General features: G+C 58.7%; 3 protein-coding genes across 5 annotated transcripts; all 3 read right to left on the bottom strand.

The window, feature by feature from the left end:
- Positions 1-1046: 1046 nt before the first annotated feature.
- On the bottom strand, positions 1047-6964 carry P4HA3 (prolyl 4-hydroxylase subunit alpha 3; the record flags this gene model as incomplete). Its single annotated transcript, XM_084293243.1, has 13 exons — positions 1047-1117; positions 1287-1383; positions 1799-1867; positions 2130-2192; positions 2991-3150; positions 3246-3310; positions 3727-3903; positions 3980-4137; positions 4293-4344; positions 4428-4580; positions 5917-6137; positions 6248-6390; positions 6786-6964. The coding sequence occupies 13 exons, from the start codon at positions 6962-6964 to the stop codon at positions 1047-1049; spliced, it is 1608 nt and encodes a 535-aa protein (XP_084149369.1).
- A 2641-nt stretch (positions 6965-9605) lies between these two features.
- NEU3 (neuraminidase 3) lies at positions 9606-12677 on the bottom strand (the record flags this gene model as incomplete). The annotated part of the gene is given in 6 exon segments (XM_084305642.1): positions 9606-9700; positions 10252-11170; positions 11320-11412; positions 11414-11554; positions 11671-11731; positions 12643-12677. Coding segments are annotated over 5 exon segments (1275 nt in total). The 5' UTR covers positions 11698-11731; positions 12643-12677.
- Positions 12678-13126: 449 nt separating this feature from the next.
- On the bottom strand, positions 13127-20338 carry SPCS2 (signal peptidase complex subunit 2). 3 transcript variants are annotated; one of them, XM_084307050.1, is made up of 7 exons: positions 20257-20299; positions 17990-18216; positions 17556-17792; positions 15805-15888; positions 15350-15509; positions 14218-14353; positions 13127-13600 (listed from the first exon to the last, which is right to left on the bottom strand). In XM_084307050.1, exons 3-7 carry the CDS (start codon positions 17631-17633, stop codon positions 13414-13416), a joined length of 645 nt encoding a protein of 214 aa, XP_084163176.1. In that variant the 5' UTR covers positions 17634-17792; positions 17990-18216; positions 20257-20299; the 3' UTR covers positions 13127-13413. The 3 variants fall into 3 exon arrangements, with proteins under 3 accessions (XP_084163176.1, XP_084163177.1, XP_084163178.1); XM_084307051.1 differs by having other exon boundaries at positions 17556-17750; positions 18111-18216; positions 20257-20291; XM_084307052.1 differs by lacking the exons at positions 17556-17792; positions 17990-18216 and having other exon boundaries at positions 13128-13600; positions 20257-20338.
- Between the last annotated feature and the right edge of the window lie 352 nt (positions 20339-20690).

Here is a 20690-nt window from a genome sequence, read left to right as displayed (position 1 = left end):
CTCTGCCCCATCCCTGCTCCTGCTTTTCCCCTCCCCTCCATGCCTGATCGCTCCCACATGGCCGGGAGCAGCTGAAAATAATAAATGGTGCTGTGCTGGGGTTGCTGCAGGTTTGGGGTCTGGAATTTAGGGCAGGCTCCAGAACTGGGATTTGGGGCTGAAATATCTGATGTTCTGCACATTCCTGTGCCTGCAAGGAAGCCCCGAGAGCCGTGGCAGTGAGACAGCTCCTTAATTTCTTCCCCACGAGTCAGGGAATTCCTGGACGGGGGCTGACCACGATCCCATAAATCAAATATCAGCCTCCTCTGCCCTTTGTGGGGCTGTCCCCTGGATTAATTCAGGGCAAGGCGAGCGCTGTGGGGTCCCTGCCCGATCTCCAGGTGCTGCCGGGGAGCCCGGGAGCCTCTTTTGCCTTCCAGTCACGTCGGGGCTGCGGTCGACCGGAGAAAGGGAGCTTGTCCGCGGTGCCCCCGGGGAACGGGGCCGAGCCAGGGCGGGCTGGGGGCCAGGGAGGCTGGAAGGCAGCAGCTTTGCACTGACCCCGCTGCGCTCGTACCTCTGAGCTGGTTCCTTTGGGTAAAACCTGACATCGGGGCTTTCCTCGGGGCCATCGTGATCCCTTTGTTCACTCTGAAGCCTACTGATCGCCCTAGGAAGGCCGTGTCTCCGGGTGAGGGTCGTTTTAGGATTAAAAAGTCATTTAGGGTTTTTATCTGGAGCTGAGGGGGTGTTAATGGCATCGGGGGGAGGTCACGCTGCCCCGTGTCCCCTCTCGGAGCTGTGCCGGGCCCTTTCGGGCTGGGGTTGTGCCAAACCTTGCCCCCATCCCACGCCGAGCTGGCTCCCCCAAACTCCACTCCGGTCTCCTTCGATTTTATTTTCACCCCTTTTGGCTCGCAGGGGAGCAAAACCATCCTCCCCCCGGCGCTGCCACCCCCTTTTTCTCCTGGATAACCCCCCCCCCGGGGGTGACTTTTCCCCGCCGTGGTGGCGGTGACGCCGTCCAGGCCAGGAGCTGCGTCCTCGAGCCCCCGACGTCCTCCTCAGTCCCGGGGATCGCGGCTGCAGGGCCGCCGAAATTCCTGCCCGTGCTCGTGGATCCACTTGTTCGCCACTGGAGGGGACAAAGAACCCGGCTGCCCCCATCCCGTGCACCCCAAAGGCACGTCCCGTCCCCCCCAGCTCTGATATTGGTGATTTTTTTTTCCCCTTTATCCAGGATTTTTTCGCTTCCCGACGCCTCGTGTCCCCCTCCAGCCCCGCGTCACCCCCCAAAGTCTCACCCCATTTGTCCCCAGCCAGGACGGGGCAGCCGGCGTGCAGGGTGTCCCCGTCGCCGTCCCCGTTCCTCCGCAGGTTCCACCAGAAGAGGGCTGCGTTCTGCAGGGCAGAAAGGGGGCACGGCCCCGGGTTTGGCACCCCACAACAGCCCTGAGAGCCCTGGGGTTGGGTCTCGGCACCCCAAAACACCCGCGGGAGCTCCAGGGTTAAGGATCAGCGCCCCAAAGCGGTTTGAAGCTCTAGGGTTGGGGTTTCGGCGCCCCAAAACAAGGCTGGGAGCTATAGGATTAGGGTTTCGTGCCCCTACAACAAAGCCAGAAGCCCCACAATTGGGGTTTGGCATCATTAGGATGGAGACACAAGCCCCGGGGTTAGGTTTTGGAGCCCCAAAATGATCGGGGAGCTGCAGGTCAGGGTTTTTGGGGCAGCGGGATGGGCTCAGCCACGACTGCCTGCATGAGATGCGACCCCACAGAGCTGCGTGCGTCCCCCCCCATGCCCCGCTCCCCCTCACCTTAACCACGGGCACGCTGAAGTTGGCGTAGATGAAGGCGGTGGAGCCCCCAGCCTCCACGGCGCTCAGCTGGAAAAAGGGGCACAAAAGTGAGCCGTGGGGCACAGCACGGGGAAACTGAGGCACGAGCCCTCCCCTGTCCCCCCCCCTGAGGTGTTATCCATGCCCCAAATCCATGAGTTCCCTCCCAGCACTGGATTTTTGTTTAATACCCCGCCGCGATCCCATTTAGGGCCGCCCGCAGCCCTCCGCCACCCCGTTCACTCTGAACCCTACTGACGGCCACGCAGCCCAACCTCGCTCATCCCAAACCCCGGGGGGGACGACTCACGTAGATCATGACCGTGGCGATCCTGTTGCCGGACTTCATTCTGTAAAGGGGGCTCTTCCTGGACTGCCCCAAGAGCAAGAAGGTGGAGAAGGTCAGGTTTGTGCTGACTCCGCTCAACCCGGCGGCCCCACACACCCGTCACACCCCACAGCTCCGCGGTGTCCCCATGGAAGCCCCTCTCCCTCCTTCCACCTCCTCTTCTCCTTTCTCCTTCTCCCCTTTCTCCTTCTCTTTTCTCCTTCTCTCCTTCCTCCTTCTCCCCTTTCTCCTTCTCTCCTTTCTCCTTATCCCCTTTCTCCTCTCCTTTCTCCTCCTCTCCTTTCTCCTTTTCCCCTTTCTCCTTCTCCCCTTTCTCCTTCTCCCCTTTCTCCTCCTCTCCTTCTCTCCTTTCTCCTTATCCCCTTTCTCCTTCTCTCTCCTTCTCCCCTTTCTCCTTCTCCCCTTTCTCCTCTCCTTTCTCCTCCTCTCCTTTCTCCTTCTCCCCTTTCTCCTTCTCCCCTTTCTCCTTCTCTCTCCTTCTCCCCTTTCTCCTTCTCCCCTTTCTCCTTTCTCCTTCTCTCCTTTCTCCTTCTCCCCTTTCTCCTCTCCTTTCTCCTTCTCTCCTTTCTCCTTCTCTCTCCTTCTCTCCTTTCTCCTCCTCTCCTTTCTCCTTCTCCCCTTTCTCCTTCTCCCCTTTCTCCTTCTCCCCTTTCTCCTTCTCTCTCCTTCTCCCCTTTCTCCTTCTCCCTCCTCCTTCGGGCCGCCACCGCGGCTCCTATTCCACGTAGGACCTCAGCGCACGCCACGGGTCCCCCCCAAAAACCTCCCTCCCAAGCCACCACCCCGCTGACCACCCCGTTGACCACCCCAAGCCTTCCTGACCGTGGCGTGGTCGAAGTGTGGCTCGTAGTGGCCGCCCAGCCCGTAGTTGACCACCTGCAGGTACTCGGCGTAGGGCGGCCTCAAATCCAGGCCGGTGACGGCCGCCATGCGCAGCTCCAGCGCCCGCACCACGGGGTCGGCCGTGTCCTTCAGCCAGGCGCTGCGGGGACACCCGGCCTCAGAAATCCCCCCCATAGCTTCTTTTGGGGACACTTTGGGCCCTGCTATGGGGACAAGGGGACTTGGTGGGCCTACCTCTTGCTGATCCTGTACTCGGCCTTCTGCTGCTTCTCCCCGGAGGCCACCACGGAGCGCTGGAGCTGTGGGGGACACGGGGAGGGGACGCTGCCGCCATCAGGGTCACCCCCCGAGCGGGGACCCCCTTTGGGGACCAGACTGTGGTGTTTAGACCAAAAATCCCCACCCAAGGAGTCCCCGAGGGTGATGCTGGCACCACGGTGGCCATGCAGCGCGTTGGGTGCCACCAGAGACCAGGGAGGGAGTTCAGGTGCATGCCAGACCCTGATTTGTCCCCCCAAAAATTTGTGGGGGGCTCCAGGGCAGCAGGATGGAGCCGAGCCGGGCTCACCACCCTACGGGAAGCGCTGGCTGAGCCCTGCTTTAAAACAAACTCAAATCCATTTCTGCCTGCTCAGGGTTGGGCCACCAGCCACCACCTCTTGGGGATCCTCCTCCGGGAGGGGGAAACCTCATCCCCGTCCCCTCTAGAGCTCACCCAGGGCCCCGCCAGCCCCTTGATGGTCTCGGCCTCGGCGTCGCTGATGAAATCGTGGTACAAGGCGATGTAGGGCTGGAGCCTCAGCGTCTCCTTCTTGGCGGGCTGCAGCAGGAGGTAGGGGCTGCCGTTGGTCTCGTAGGAGCAGCCGAGGTGCGGGGGCCGCTCCGTGGCCGGCTGGGGAGAGAGAGAATTGGGGAAAAGGCTGGTAAAAGTGGGCTGGGGGCTATGGGATCCCCGTTGCCAGCCCTACCTGCGCCCCCAGGCTCTGGCACAGCCCCTCGTAGGCGTCCCGGCTCTGCAGGCGGGTGGCATTGGGGCGCCGCAGGGGGCTCCCCATTCGGTCCCCCCCCGATGCCAGCAGCTTCTTGTATTTGGCCACGTTCCTCGTCACCCTCTGGTTACTGGGGTCTGCTGGGGAGGGGGGAGATCACCCAAAGCCCCACATCCCCAGCACCGACCTCCTCGGCTTTGGTCCTTGGAGATTTCCCATGACCATGCCAAAGAAATGAGGGGTGCCATGCGGAGGTGGCGGGGACACCCCAAAACCAAGCTCAGCCCCGTACCGTAGTGGAGAAATTCCCTGGAGAGGGTCAAGGCGTGGGAGATGTTTCCAGCCTGGAGGGGATCGGAGAGCGTGTGAGGAGCCCCAGCCCCATAGTTTGGCTCCGTGGGGCTGGGGAGGGGGCCGGGGGCCGTACCATGAAGTAGGAGAAGGCGAGGTGGTCGAGGGCGTCCTCCAGGCTGCCCCGCTCCTCCTCCGGGTTCCAGCTGCCGTAGGAGAGGCGGAAACGGCTGACGGCCTCCTCCAGCCAGGCGATGGAGTGGTAGTAGTCACCCGTGTCGTAGGCCACCTGCGAGGAAGCGCAGGCGGTGCTCGGAGCTGCCCGTGGGGTCATCCTGGTCTGTCCCTGTCCCTGTCCCTGTCCCTGTCCCTGTCCCTGTCCCTGTCCCTGTCCCTGTCCTGGTCCCGGTCCTGGTCCCGGTCCCATCCCCTTCCTATCCTGTCATATTTCTTATCCCCTCCTGTCCCATCCCTTCCCCTTCTTATCCTATTTCATACCTGTCCAACCCATCTTGTTCCATCCCATCCCATCCCCATCTCCATCCCATCCCATCCCATCCTATCCCATCCCATCCCATCCCATCCCATCCCATCCCATCCCATCCCATCCCCATCCCATCCCATCCCATCCTATCCCATCCCATCCCATCCCATCCCATCCCATCCCCATCCCATCCCATCCCATCCCCATCCCCATCCCATCCCATCCCATCCCATCCCATCCCCATCCCCATCCCATCCCATCCCATCCCATCCCATCCCATCCCATCCCATCCCATCCCATCCCCATCCCATCCCATCCCATCCCCATCCCCATCCCATCCCATCCCATCCCATCCCATCCCATCCCCATCCCCATCCCATCCCATCCCATCCCATCCCATCCCCATCCCATCCCCATCCCCACCCCATCCCCATCCCATCCCATCCCATCCATCCCATCCCATCCCATCCCCATCCCCACCCCATCCCCATCCCCATCCCATATCCCCATCCCATCCCATCCCATCCCATCCCATCCCATCCCCATCCCATCCCCATCCCCATCCCATCCCATCCCATCCCATCCCATCCCATCCCATCCCATCCCATCCCCATCCCCACCCCATCCCCATCCCCATCCCATATCCCCATCCCATCCCATCCCATCCCATCCACCATATCCATTGTCATATCCAGTCCCCTCCCCATCCCCATTCCCTCCTATCCTCCTCCTCATCCCTCCCCCATCCCATCCCTTTCTTTCCTACCCCCTATCTCCACTCCCCATCCCCATCCCATCCCCGTCCCCCTGCCCCTCTCACCCCCCCCATCCCACCCCAAGCTCTGTGACTCAATCCTGCCCCCGCAGTGGGAACTCTGCCCCGAGAATGTCTCAACCTCCCTCAAAACCCCCAAAATCCCTCCTGGGGACCCCCTTTCACCCCCCGACTGGGGTCTAGACACCCTCCCTGTAACACCAAACCCTGAGGCAGCAAAAACCCCGCGGATCTGGGCCGGAGCCGCGGGATGCCTGCGGGCTGACTCAGAGAGGCCTCATCGCCTCCGTGCGGGAAAGGGGGGGGGGGGGGGGGGGGAAAAAAAAAACCAAAACCTTCCCCGAAACAAGGGCACGGCACCGCTACCTTGCCCACGTGGAAGCAATCGTCGGCGGAGAGCGCGACGCGGAGGCCGGGGCTGTAGAGGGGCGGGCGGCCGGTGCCGGCGGGCTGGAAGACGCCGTTGGCCATGCCCTTGACGCTGAGCCCGTAGACGTCCTGCAGCCTCATCAACGCCCTCGCCGCCCCTTCAAGGTCCTCGGCTCCGGGCAGTTCTTGCTGCACCTCCTCGAAACCATCGTGGAGAGCTTGGGGAGAAGGTGAGGGGGGAGTCTCAGTGGTGGTTGGAGGCTGCGAGCCTTCTCCAATAGATCTTGGGGTGCTCCGCCGGACCCCAGGTGGAGCGGCGGTGCCGTACCCCGGGTGTTTTCGGCGGCCTCGTCGCTGTGGACCAAGCGGGGCCAGTCAGAGCTGAGGCGTTTGATGAGGCTGAAGGCCAGCAAGGGGTTGTCCACCGAGGCGCCGGGGTCCTGGTGCAGCGCCCGAACCTTCTCGTAGAACCTACAGGGATGAGGCTCCGGGTGGTGCGCCAACTCGCGGCCACCCAAAAACCCAGATTTGCCCCAAAAACTGCTGGGAAAAACGGGCCAAGACCCAAAGTGTCCTCCCTGGTGGGGACGGCAGAGCCTCCAGCCTCAGCATCTGGCCCACGTTCGGGACCATCCCAGCTCCAGGACCTGGTCTCCTTCCTTCCTGGGCCACCCCTGTGCCGCGGCACCCCCGGTGCCACCCATGGGTGCTCGCAGCCTCCTCCCCTCTCGCAGCCCCCACGTCCCGACCTCCCAATTTCAGCATCGCCTCGGCGCATCCCTGCCTTGCTCCTTGGGTACCCTTCACCTGGGGGGTCCCAAGGGGATGATGGGGGGGGTCCCTTGGGTGGGTTGGGGGGTCCCTACCTGCCCAGGCGGCGCAGGCGGGCGCTCTCCTCCCGCAGGTAGGCTCGGAGCCTCCTCAGCAGCCTCCCCTCGACCCCCCGAGCCTGCCTCACGCTTCTCAGAGCCGAGAAGGTGTCGGCAGGGACGGGGGGCAGCCAAGCCAGCAGTGCCCCCAGCCCCAGCACCCCCACAGCCCGCATCCCCCCCGCTCCCCCGGCTTCGGCTCCAGCCTCGGCTCCGCCTGGAGGCCGGCGAGGGGAGGCTGGGGAGGGACGGGGAGGTCCCCGGGAGGGGGGGAAAAGGGGGAAAAGAGGAGGGTTAAGGGGGGGGAAGCCGGTGGCGGTGTGGTGTTGGCGGCCCCTCCTGGCTGGCCCCGGTGTGGTTGGGGCCTCCTGGTTGTCCCCAGGCTGTAAAAATCCCGTCCTGGCCTCATCTTCCCTGTCCTCATCATCCCTGTCCTCAAAACTCCCTGTCCTTGTGCTCCCTGTCCCCGTCATCCCTGTCCTCATCCTCCCTGTCCTCATCCTCCCTGTCCCCACCATCCCTCTCCCCATCATCCCTATCCTCATCTTCCCTGTCCTCATCCTCCTTGTCCTCATCCTCCCCGTCCCCATCCTCCTCATCCTCCCTGTCCCCATCATCCCTGTCCCCATCCTCCTGTCCCCATCCTCCTTGTCCCCATCCTCCCTGTCCCCAATCTCCTCCTGTCCTGTCCCACCCACCTCCAGCCTCTCTCTCCCCCCACCTCCTGCAGGTCTCTATCCCATCCTGTCCTCATTCTGCTGCTCCTTACCATCCCCATCCCCTCCTGTCCCTAATCCCATCCTGTCCCCATCCCTTCTTGTCCCCATTCTCCCCTGTCCCCCTCCTGCCTGTCCCCATTCTCCCCTGTCCCCCTCCTGCCTGTCCCCATCCCATCCTTTCCCCATCCTGCTGGTCCTCAGCAGCAGCACAGAAGGGTGGTGGTGTGGCTCTCTATATCAAAGAGTATTTTGGTGTCGTAAAACTCGAGGCTGGGAACAATAAGGTTGAGTCCCTATGGGTTAGGATCGGGGGGAAGGCCAATAAGGCAGGCATCTTGGTGGGGTCTGTCATAGGCCACCAAACCAGGATGAGGCACTCCTCAAGAAGCAAATCTTAAAGTTTCAGGAGAAGACCACGTGCCCAAAGACGAGCCGGCGTGGAAGAAGACCGGCGTGGCTGAACAGAGCTGTGGCTTGAGCTTAGGAAAAAAAAAAAAAAAGAGGGTTTATGACCTTTGGAAAAGAGGGCGGGTTGTTCAGGAGGACTATCAGGATGTAAGGCAGTGCAGGGACAAAATTAGAAAGGCCAAAGCTCACCTAGAGCTCAATCTGGCTACTGCTGTTAAAGACAACAGAAAATGTTTTTATAAATACATCAACACGAAAAGGAAGAGTAAGGAGAATCTCCAGCCTTTACTGGATGAGGGGGGAAACTTAGTGACGAGAGATGAGGAAAAGGCTGAGGTGCTTAATGCCTTCTTTGCCTCAGTCTTTAGCGGCAAGAGCAGTTCTCTGGATACTCAGTCTCTTGAGCTGGTGGAAGGGGATGGGGAGCAGGATGTGGCCCTCATAATCCATGCATCGACTGGCAGCTAGCAAACATGACGCCCATCTACAAGAAGGGCTGGAAAGTTGACCCAGGGAACTACAGGCCTGTCAGTTTGGCCTCAGTGCCAGGGAAGCTCATGGAGCAGATTATCTTGAGAGTCATCACACAGCACTTACAGCACAAGCAGGTGATCAGGCCCAGTCAGCATGGGGTTATGAAAGGCAGGTCCTGCTTGACGAACCTGATCTCCTTCTGTGACAAAGATGAGGGAAAGGCTGTGGATGTGGCCTACATTAACTTCAATAAGGCTTCTGACACCGTTTCCCACAACATTCTCCTCAAGAAACTGGCTGCTCAGGGCTTGGACTGGTGTACGCTTCGTTGGGTTAGGAACTGGCTGGATAGCCGGGCCCAAAGAGTTGTGGTGAATGGAGCCAAATCCAGCTGGAGGCCGGTCACTGGTGGCATCCCCCAGGGCTCAGTGCTGGGGCCGGTCCTCTTTAATATCTTCATCGATGATTTGGACGAGGGCATTGAGTGCACCCTCAGTAAGTTCACAGATGACACCAAGTTAGGTGCGTGTGTCAATCTGCTCGAGGGCAGGAAGGGTCTGCAGGAGGCTGAATATGAGCCAGCAGTGTGCTCAGGTGGCCAAGAAGGCCAACAGCATCCTGGCTTGTGGCAGGAGCAGTGGGGCCAGCAGGGCCAGGGAGGTGCTCGTCCCCCTGGGCTCTGCTCTGCTGAGGCCGCCCCTCGAGTGCTGGGTTCAGCTTTGGGCCCCTCACTCCCAGAAGGACATCGAGGCCCTGGAGCCTCTGCTCACAGGGAACCAGGGCCAGGAGCAGAGAGAACGGCCTCGAGTTGTGCCAGGGGAGGCTCAGGTTGGCAATGAGGAGACATTTCTGCTCAGCAAGAGCGGTCAGGCCTTGGGACGGGTTGCCCAGGGAGGTGGGGGAGTCCCCGTCCCTGGAGGTCTCTAAAAGACGTTTAGATGTAGAGCTCAGTGATATGGGTTAGTGGAGGACTGGTTAGGGTTAGGTCAGAGGTTGGGCTGGGTGATCTTGGAGGGCTCTTCCAACCTGGATGATTCGGTGATTCTGCAAAAGTGGGGAGGTTCAGGACTGCGATGGTTGCAAGTGCACGATGGGTGTAGGGACATGATGGGCATCGCTGTGAGCCTCTCTGCTCCAGGGTCTGGGTAACGTCCCCTTCACCCCATGTCCCACGTCCCCATCACTCCATGTCCCCTTCTCCCCGTCCCACGTCCCTTCACGCCATCTCCCATGTCCTCACACTGTCCCGTTTGCCTCCTTCTGTCACCCGAAACTGGGCGGATTCCACCCATCTCTGGAGGATTTTATTTGCTGGTGGCAGAGGGAGGTGAGCCCGTGCTGAGCTGCCACCATCACCCCCAAGGACAAAGCCACCGCCTGTCCCCTGCGGCTGGGCTCAGGCCTGAGCGCCCTCCCCTGCAGGAAAAACTCAGGGAATGCAAAACTGGGGGAAAAAAAATAAAAAAGAGGAATCATTTCATGCCACGTGAGGGAGGCAGGAATTTGTAACTAAAACCTCACGTTTGGATTTTCCCCACGGTGCTTTTTGTGCCATCTTGTGCTTTTTTGCCACAATGAGGGGGAATGCTGATTTTTGAGGAGTGTTTTGGGTCCTGGCACGGGTCGGTGCCACGCCGGGGTCCCACCACACCCAGCTCCCACCAACCCCACGGCGGCCAACGATGCACATCACCCATTAAAAAAATGAATACATCAATTAAAATCCACATGACCCCGCTTCTCCTGCGGGGTCACACCCATAAAAACTTCCTCTGAGGTCTCCCCGCCATCGTCTCCATCCCTTGGGGACAAAACCTCTAAAACGGGTCCATTCCCATGGCACGGTGCATCGGCACCGCTACCGGTGCTCAGGGCAAAGAGGCAGAAGGCGATCTCCTCGCAGGCACTGGTGGCCCCGCACTCGAACAAGCACCCGAAGACGCCTTTGGGGCAGGCGGCCAAGTCGGAATACCCACAGGGTCCCTCCTGCAGCACCCACGGGTGCCTCCAGCCCGCCTCATCCGGCGGCGCGGTGTTGACGTAGATGCCCAAGTCGCGGCGGTGCCACCGGTCGGTGGGGTGGGAGTAGAGCAGCCAGTGCTGGGTGTCTTCGGCACCGTCGGGCGCGTCGAAACTCACCACGCTGCCCTGGCACCCCTGCAGTGGCTCGCACAGCGCCGGGCATCGCGCCGGGAGCCCGAAGCGGAGCCCGCGGTCGGTGCTGAGCGCCACGGCCCGGCAGCGGCACGGCGTGCGGGCGCTGCAGTACAACACCGTCCCCTGATCCCCGCAGCTGATTTCGGCCACTTGGCATTCACCCGTCTGCATACCCCGCAGCAAGGAGCCCTTGCTCCAGCTCCGTCCCGCGTCGTCGCTGTAGAAGATGAAGGCGTGCGGGCGGGTCCAGCAGGGCAGCGGCACCCCGAAGAGCCGCCAGTGGATGTAGTAAGCGTATGCGGGCACGGCCAAGCGCCCTGAGGCCAGCTGCACCCCATGGCCCGGCCCCACGGCGAAGGTAGCCCAGTGGGGCAGGTCGGCCCCGATGGCCTCGTCGGTGAGATCCCGTAGGGCGCTCCAGCTCCGGCCCCCGTCGCGGCTGGTGGCGCAGCAGAGGCGGGCGGCGCTGCGTCCCGCTAGGATTTGGTGCCGCTCGGTCACCCGCCGCTCCACGCAGATGCAGAAGAGGAAAACGACGCCGCTCGACGCCTCGTACACCGGGCACGGGTTCATGGTGCGGCGGCCGGGCAGCACCAGCCCCGAAAGCTCCTCCACGGGACCCCACTGTGGTGGGGACAACGGGGTTGGGATCCCGCCGCCGAAACCCCAAACTCGCCGCGCTCAACACCACCCCGCTCCGACAGCCCCAGTTTTTAATATTTTGGGCTTTTTTTGTTATTATTATTATTTTTTTGCTTTTTTCAGGGCCTTACCTCAACCGCCTGGCCTCTGCGGAGGCCCCGCCGCAGCACCAGGTACTCGGCGTCCTCGTCGCGGGTGGACGAGCGCTTCTCGGCGAAGGCCAGGAAGGTGGCGGGGGGGGACGTGGAGCAGCGCGGGGATGCGGTAGGTGACCCCCCCGCCCGCCTCCTGCCTGAATAGGGTCTCCTTGGGGGGGCTCAGTAGGGTCCCCGTGGGCTGCGGGTGCTCCCTGGACCCCCACAGCCGCTGGGGAGGAACGTGGAGGAGGCGGGTGGGGGGGGAAAAGGGTTTAATGGTTGTAAAAGGATGGGGCTGGCTCCTCGTGGGCCCCCCCTCATTGTAGGGTTGGGGACAGGGCTCACCTTGAGCCAGGTGACGGCCTGGGCCATGGTGGCAGCTCCGTGTCCCTGTCCCCGAAGGGACCTGAGAGGGGTGGGAGCAGGGAGGGGGTCAGAGCCCCTCGGTCCCATTACTTCAAAGCCTCTTCCGTCCCCCAGGACGTCCCCAAACCCCCCCCCCCCAAGCCCCATTTAGAGCCCCCTACATCCCCCAGACCCCAAAACCTGCGTACGGCCCCCATAACCCCTGCCACCCCCCCCGGCCCCACTCCCCTATAAGCCCCATTCCCCCCTTTTATCCCCCCCGGCACCAAACACCCCCATGTGCAGACTCCCCCCAAACCCTTCATCCCCTAATCCACCCCCCTATTTCCCCAATTTCCCCCAATTCCCCCCCCCTACACACCAAACACCCCCACAACCCCTTTTGGGTGAACTCCCCCCATCCCTACACCCCTTGATCCCCCCCCAGTTTCCCCAGTTCCTCCCCAATTCCTCCCCAAACACCCTTGCACCCCCCCTGCACCACCCTAACCCCCCCCCATTTCCCCAGTTTCCCCCAATTCCTCCCCAAACACCCCCGTACCCCCCCTGCACCCCCCTATCCCCCCCCATTTCCCCAATTTCCCCCAATTCCTCCCCAAACACCCCCTTATCCCCCCCATTTCCCCAATTCCCCCCCAATTCCTCCCCAAACACCCCCGTACCCCCCCTGCACCCCCCTATCCCCCCCATTTCCCCCAATTCCTCCCCAAACACCCCCTTATCCCCCCCCATTTCCCCAATTCCCCCCAAATTCCTCCCCAAACACCCCCCTTTCCCCCCCCATTTCCCCAATTTCCCCCAATTCCCAGCCCCCCCGGCACCAAACACCCTCGCACCCCCCCTCCCTGCCCCCTCCCTCCCCCGGGCCCGATTTCCCCTATACCCCCCTGCACCCCCAAACCTTTTGGCTCCCCCCCTGATCCCCAGGACCCCAAGACCCCCCCCCAATACCTCTCGGCTCCCGGTCCCCCCCCTCCACCGCTCCCGTCCCGGTTCCTCCGCTCCGAGCCCGCCCCGCTCCGCCCCTAGCTCCGCCCGGCCCCATTCACCGAGGGGGGGGCCCTTAAAGGACCTTCCCCGACCCCCCCAAAAAAAATTAAACCCACCCCAGAGATGCTCAGGCAGAGGCTCGAGGCGGTTCGACCCTTTTATTGCAAAAAAATCCGTTTAGAAAAGGAGCCGGGGTACAGCGGGAGGTGTGGGATGGGGACTCGGGGAGGGGGGGTAAAAAGGGGGGGGCAGCTGGACAGCACAGCGCCGTTCCCAGCTCCAAAAACCCTTTTATTCCTTCTTTTTTTCCTTTTATTTGCACCTCATTTGCAAGCTCTCCTGCCCCATCGGAAGCAGAGCGTTTGTTTTCCCCCCCCCCCTCCCAACACATACAAGGCTTTTATATAAAACAATCCCCCCCCCATCCCCTCCCCACCCCCCAATTAAATACAAAAATAAAGAAAACTCGTTTGCGGGTGGACAATTTGTGGTTCCCTACGTGGGTTTTGTCCTGAATTCCTACCGAGGGCTCATCAGGAGAAAGGCAAAAAGGCGGCGAAAAGGCGATGCCAACGAGATGAAGCAGCCCCCAAACACGTAGCGGGGGGGCTCCTCCGGACTGAAATAGGATTTCAGGACAAAACCCGAGGCAATCAGCTTTGCTTTTGGACTTTATTGGTATTAATTTAGCATGATCCGGGGAGGCAGGCGGCGGCGGCGGCGGGGGGGGATTCATTTGGTTTTCCTCTCCAGGGCCAGGCTGTCGTGCAGCTTGGAGACTTCGGGCTCGTAGGCTTCCATCACCAGCGTCCCGTTGGCGTCGAAGAACTTGGCGATGGATTTGGTGAACTCGGCTTCTCGCTGCTGCTTGGTTTTCCCGCTGATGAAGGTCAGCTTCAGGGTGTATTTGTCATCGAACCTGCGGGCGGAGCGGGGAGAATTCAGAGAATTGGCTGATTTGGGCCCAAATCGGAGGTGAAGCCAACGGGGAAACCTCGTTTTTGGCACGAGGAAATCCCCAGGAGGGGTCCCAGCACCCAGCACGAACCCAGGCTTTAATTATCACAGAATATCCCGAATTATAACACAATTAAAGGGTTTTTATCCTCTTTGTGAGGGATCCTCCCCATTTAAAAAGAAGCAAAACGTGAATATTCGTGGCAGAGAACTGCTCAGACAACTCCCATTTGTAGGGACGGGATCTTCATGGGGTAAAAGAGATTTGTAGGTATAAAACTAAGGGACAATATTTTGGATGATCCCACAGAGCCACGGATGGAAACAGCCCACACAAGACTGGCAGGAGCTTTACTCATGGCTGCTCTGAGTAATTCTGAGTAATTTTGTGGCAAATATTAACCAGGGCTTGCTGGGAAGCAGCAAAGAGCACGATACAGTAGCCAGTGCTGAAAACTCGCGTCCCCTGTGCTGTGACACCAGCGTTTTCCCCCATTTTGTTTGAAGTTACCCAAAATGCAGCTTTCCTGCCCCGCCGTGGAGCACGGGGTAACGACAGGCAAAGCGAAGCACCGGTACCGTTTGAGACTGGAGGAGAGCTGCCACACGTCATCGGGGTCCATCCCCGCTGGGTCTTTCCTGTGAGCTACCAGGAAAATACTCTTCTCTTTGTAGGAGGTGTAGATGGTCAGGATGCCCATCATCACAAAATATGTTGGGAAAGGTTAAGGACATCGAGACGCTGAAGGAAAAGGAGCTGGGGTCCCCTGAAACAGCGCCTTTTAACCACCTCTCTCGTGGTGTTTTCATTCCCAGCCAGCTTTCTGGTGGAAGTCCCACGAGCACGGGGAGCTAAATAATTATTGGGGCACTTCCTTAGGATCTTTGCACTGGCACAGGGCACTCATCAAGCAGTTTTCCTCATTTTTTGGAAGGAAATCACCCCAAATGCTGTGAGATGAATTATCCCAGAGCTCACGCCCTTGAGAGCAGCCCTGTGGGCAGCTCTGGCACATCCTTTTGTGTTGTAAAACCTCTTCCACATCGATTTATGTCATAAAACCTCCACAGACATCTGTTTTCCTGCAGGAGCTGCGGAGAAATTGGTGGCACGCTGACCCTGAGTGCCCAAACGTGCGTGTACACACCCAGCAGTGCCACGTTAGGAGCACTATTTTCATTTTTTTTTGGTATTTTGGAGTTCAGGGCTGATTTCCAGTTTAGGAAACGTGCCCAGTGCAGCCAGGGAGGCGATTCAGCTGCCCAAGAGGCTGCTGTGTGCTCCGGAGCGAGCTGAATTGCTGCCCAACCTCTGCTCCAGGAGCAGTTTGGATCCCCATGGCACACAGATCCCCCGATTTAAGCGTGTGACAGTCAGGTGACGACCACCCAGACGGGCACGGTGCTGCCCGTCACACGGAAAAGGGCTGGGAATCAGCTGATCACCACGCCACAGGCAGCAGGATTCCCGTGGGAATACCGAGAAGGAACCATTTGTGGGGAAAATAAAACCCTTTTGGTGCAAATTCCACAGCATCACCGAATTGGAAGGGTTGGAAGGGGCCTCAGGAGATCATCGGGTCCAAATCCTTCGAGATTGGACTCGAATTTGGAGCTGGACTCGATAATCCTTGGGGTTCCCTTCCGATTTGGGATATCCTGGGATCCTAAATGGGATCCTAAATGGGATCCCAGTAAGGTAAAGGATATGAGACGACACAGAACGCCAGGACCGGCTTGGATTCAGGGAAGGGGTGCAGGTAATCCCAGATGAGAGCGACGATGGCGAAGAGACACGAGATGGTGCAGATGATGAGGCGCCCGTCGATCAGGCGGAAGTTTTCGACGTATTTGTACTTCTCCAGGAGGACCTGAGGACGAATCGTGCAGCCGGGTTGATTTTGTGCTTTTTAATACATTTTTTAATCCGTTTTTACCAACCTTCTGAAAGGGCTTTAGACAAAACCACCTGTTTTGTGCGGGTCAGCTGAGCAGAAACCTCGTGCATAATTAATATCTGCTCAGATAATCGCTGTTGCCGCAAGCACAAATGCTGCTTTAGCAATTCAGATCCACGGGAATCAAGAAACAAACCACAGAATTAGAACTACAGAAGGCAGAGGCTGGGGGTGTTTCCAGGCCGGGGTGTTTCCAGGCAGGACGTACCTTTTTGGCAGAATCGTCCAAGGAGTTTTTCACAGCCGACCCGTCCCATTTGTCGATTTTGACTGGCTTGTCGTCGATCTTCCACTGCAAGGGGAAGCCAAGGGAGTTAATTGCCCCTGGAGAGTTTGGCAGAGGGGTTAGGGTTGCATCTGAATACCCTTGTTCCTGTCGGGAGCACAAAGGGAAGAGGAAACCCGAAGATCCTACAGGCCAGCTGCTGTTTGGGACCCGAGTCTAACCGGGACTTGCTGTGTTGCTGCTGTCACCCCCAAAAAGCTCAGCGAGGGCTCAGCGCTTCTGAGCAAAGAAATTACAGCCGGACCCCTTCGGGGGTGGAAGACAAGAGGAAAACATCAAAGGACCCTCAGCAACCTGGGTACGAGAGACAAATACAAAGGCACAGCAAAAAAAGGAAGTTTCAGGCAGACTGGGCTGCAGAATCAGGTCCTGCAGCAACAAGGAACCCCAGACACGAGGGCTCAGGTGCTGCAAGGCCTTAGTTTTCCTCTGAAATTTATTATTTTTGGAGGCAATTCCTTCTAGCCGCAGTCAGACACGTGAGTCTGAGCCCTCTTCGTTTTTAGGGGTCCATTATTTCAACCCACTGGTTAAAGCTGGAAGCAGTTCCCAACCTCACTCGTGTTATTTCCTGCTCCTGGAGCTCCCCGGCTGGATTTACCTGTCAGAAAATCTTGTTTCCTCCTCTGGAAATCAACACAAACGAAACCGTTTTACCACCAGATGTAAAACCCGACCTGCTCCCCCCCGTGTCCACACAGGGAAGAGCGCGCTCACCTCCCAGGATCCATGCTAGGAACGATGAGGGGCACAGTAAACGCCACCAAGGGTGGTTTACGAGGGGCAAAAGAACCAGCCAGAAGCGTTGAAACAGACAACCAAAAGCTCTCCTGTCGGTGGATGTTACGAAATATTTCGGGCAGCTGCTGGGCTGCATTTTTCAAGCCACTTTCTGAGGTTATAGCACACGGGACAACCGAAAGCCAAACCCTTTTCCATGAGAAAATACAGAAGAACTCCTCCAAATGCTGGTTTGTCCTTCTAAAAGCACCTACAGCAGCTTTATGCCTCGCCCTTTGCAACTCCCAAGGACAGAAGTATCACGAGACAGAGTAGGGAGAGGGAAAAATGCCGATTTTCTTCTATTTGCCGATGTTTTTCTCCTATTGCCGATGTTTTTTCTTGGGAAAACACCTCCCAAAGAGGCTTTCTAGCTGGCCAACCCCTCCCCCTGCTGCTTTTTGTGGAGAAAAAAGAACAAAATAAACGGGGAGGAGTTCCCAGCACCAGGAACCTGAGCGGGCCAGCGGCAGGTTCCCCAAACCAGACCTACCTTGAGGTGCAGCTCTGTTTTTTTTTTCCCCAAAGACCACTGAAAGAATCGTTTTGAAGAAGTAAAAACTGAGCCAAAGTTGAGATTAACGTTTTCCCACGTTTCTAGAGCTACGAGAGGACAGCCTTGATGGAAAACGTCCCGGCACTCTCAGGCTTGCTCCTAAAGGAGAGCGAGAAGCCAGAGGTTCTCCGGGGAATTTAAACAAAAAGGGAGCTGCATTGACACCTTCTGAAGTTGTCCGCAGAGCTCTCGCTGGGGAATCACCCCCTAAAATCAGCCAAAGTGCTCTGTGACAAGAGGAACGGGCAGCTTGGATAACACCCAGCACCCCGGGAGCCTGCTGAGGTCCCAATGTCCCCGTGTCCCCTTTGGTGGCCGTGCCCTGATCTCCTCTTACCTCAGGGATGGGGTTTTCTCGGTGTGAAGCCTCGCCTCCTGGCAACAGCAGTTTGCCCGGCATCATAGCCCGGTGCATCTACCTCATTGTCAGGCCTCGGGGGGGTTTTAATCTGTCTGCTGAGCTCTGCTTCTTCTCCCTACAGCCTGAGAGGACGGGTTCAGTGCTGCCGGCTCAGCTTCCTGCCTTTCTTCTCTGAAATAAAGCCGGCAGCTCGCTAGATAGGTTTGAAAATAGCTGGAAAATATCAACGAGAAAAGCTCAGGAGTTGGGAAATGACTCAAAATAAAGCCCCGGGCTTGTTAGTAAAAGCCTGAGGATTTGCAAAGGGATTTTACAGGTGCCTGCAAACCATCCCTGGAGGCACGGGACCGCTAACGCTACGCTTCGAGAAGGGATTTGTGAAGAGGGGAGCGTCTGATATTGATCCCTACCCGGGAGGAGAAGCAGGACTTCCAGAAGTGACACGTGAAGCCCTGGTGACAGCTTTTAACTAAAGGATCTCGCAGCGGGGACACATCTGCAGCCCGGGAGAAGCTTTGGCCTTCCCTTTACCTCTGTCTCGGTGCTCCCTGAGGTTACTCCTCCCTAAATCTTTCGGGCTGACCTGCGGGGCCGAAGAAGCCAGGGCTGGGGCTGCGGGCAGCGCTCAGGGCCGAGGCTGTGGGAGAGGAGCAGAGGGAGGCGCTTAAAGGAAGCCAAAAAAGGTCCACGAGAGCACAGCAACACGGTGTGAGACGGCAAGCAGGCGGGATTTGACTGCTTTCAGTTAAAAATCGAGTGAAAAGGCACCAAAACAGAGGCCTGACTTCTCCTCCCCACCAGGGGAAGCTCCCCAGGGGAAGCAAACGTCCCAGCAGCTCCGAGCACACACACAGCTCACTTTTCAAGCTCTCCCCTTCCCCTAAACCCCTTCTCACTCTTCCTAAGCAGGACACAAACCCTGGGGGAAGTTCCAAGACGTCTCGGAAGCGAGGCACAGCACAAACCTCACCTTTTTTCCCCCCTGCCTCTTTCCTTCTGCTCTCCTCTCAGCCTCGTTCACACCCCGTGGCTTTGATTATCACCCTGCAGCTTACAGCAGGCTTCGGGCATTGCACACGTAAACAACGAAGTCATAAAAAGAAAAAAGATTTGTACCAACACCCTGAATTGCACCTGGTTCGTGTTTTCTAGTAGAAGGGGGAAAGAAAGCAGCTTCCCCTTCTTAAACCCGACAGTCAGGGACTTCTAACGGGTCTTGAAGGCACATCCGCAGTGGCTGGGAACGAGGATGTGGCTTGCAAACCCTAAAAAGGGGCCGAGGCCCTGGTTGTGAACTCAGTTCTGAAACAGTATGGTGAAACCTCAAGGTGCTGAGGGCCTGAGGGTCGCTGCCACGCCACCCCGAAGTCAGCCCCGGGGTGGCCCTGGTTACAGGAGGAGCTGCCTGATTTTCAGGGACATTGAAAGAACACCAGAAGGACAAAAAGAGAGGAAAAAAGAAGGTAATTAACGTGCCTGCCTCCCTAAACTCCCCCTGATTTAGCTTATTAGGGAAGTACAAAGAGGTGTGCGAAACAAGCAGCCTGCTGTAGGACTTTCAAGCCTTGGTGCTGTTTGTTTGAGGAAAACTTGAGCAATTAGGGACTGGGAAGACAAATTTCCAGGAATATTTCTGCAGCGGACAGCCCACTTCCCAAAAATGGCCAAATTTTGTTTAAGTCATCGAGGGGGAGGAAATGGAGGCACCTGGATCAGAACTGAGAAGAAAGGGAGCTGAAAACAGAGCAGCCTCGAGTGTGCACGTGCAGAAGCGCTGATAAAACTTCTCAGTGAGCTCTTCCAGAGCAATTCAGCTCCTGCAACCTCCTTTCCTTCCGAAATACCCACCCTTTGGGCACACAGCACGTGGCCGAGGGCGCGGGGATGCCTCCAGAGCGTGACACTTGCAGCACAACCACAAAACGCTCTCGTTTCAAACCTCTGAGCACACCTTTGGGAGATGTCCTGAGGTATTTCATCGGCGCCTTCCCCTGAAAGCATTTACCCAGGGGGTGAAGCGACCGATTTCAAGGGACGCCACCAGGTGCTGCATATGGTAAGGGCGACCTCAACAGATAACGCTGCGAGGGGGCCTTCAGCTTCATCAGACGTGAGGAAACGGCGCTCGTTAGGAATTAGGAGTATGTAAAGATTAATAAAAATAAAAAAGATGAAAACAGGGTTGAAGTGTTTTCAAGTGCAGCCATCCTTAGTTTGAAGTTGAGTGGAAGATGCCATGTAAACCACTCTGACAAGGTCTCAGAAGATATTTCTTGACACAGAGGCACCTGCTTTTGTCTTCTGGGGGATAAAATGGAATAAAAAGCCCCCAGATGTTGAGTTTGAGCTGCCAGAGGGGCCCAACAACCCAAAAACACAACAAAGGGGCTGTGCCACGAGACCTGAAACAGAGCTGAGACCAAAGCTGCTGCTCAAATGAGGCTCAGGGAGGGGTTTGGGGTGGAAAGGACCTTAAAGTCTTGTCAGCCTGGGCCCCCCCAGCCCCTCAGGGGGCAGAATCCCCCCCAACGCCCCCCCGCAGCCTCCCCCCTGCCAGGCTCCAGCCTCTGCCCCTCCTCCTATCCCCCCAGCCCTGACCAAGAGCCCCTCCCCAGCCTTCCTACCCCCTCCACAAGCCCTGGCAGAGCCCCTGGGGCTCCCCCATCCCTCCCCGCACCTTATCCAGCAGCCCGTTCCTGCCGCCTTTGGCCGCCATCTTCTCGCCTCCCTCCTCCTCCTCCTCAGCCGACCTGGGCGCCGCGGATTGGCCGCGCGAGGCATGCTGGGAGTTGTAGTTTTCTACGCTCCCCCGCTCTATACAGCGGATTGATCGCGCGATGCATGCTGGGAGTTGTAGTCCTCCACCGCCCCCCCGTTGCCATGGCGACGGCGCGGCGCGGGGAGGGGGAGAAAATGGCGGGCGCGGCGCGGAGGCTGAGGGGGGAGAGGGGGAAAAGGGCGGGCGGCGCAGGGCTTGCGGGGTGAGGAGCGGGGGATGAGGGCTGCGGGGGCACGGATGGAAATGTCACCGTGTGCCTGGGACGCGTGTGGGGCTGTGGGAGTTGTGTGGGGGTGTTTAGGTGGTGGTATGTGTGTTTCTGTGTGGGTTTT

This window comes from Netta rufina (assembly GCF_964035555.1).
Source record: "Netta rufina genome assembly, chromosome: 1".
NCBI lineage: Eukaryota > Metazoa > Chordata > Aves > Anseriformes > Anatidae > Netta > Netta rufina.
Note: the sequence above shows the minus strand (reverse complement) of the source record. Positions and strands in the feature narration are given on the sequence as shown.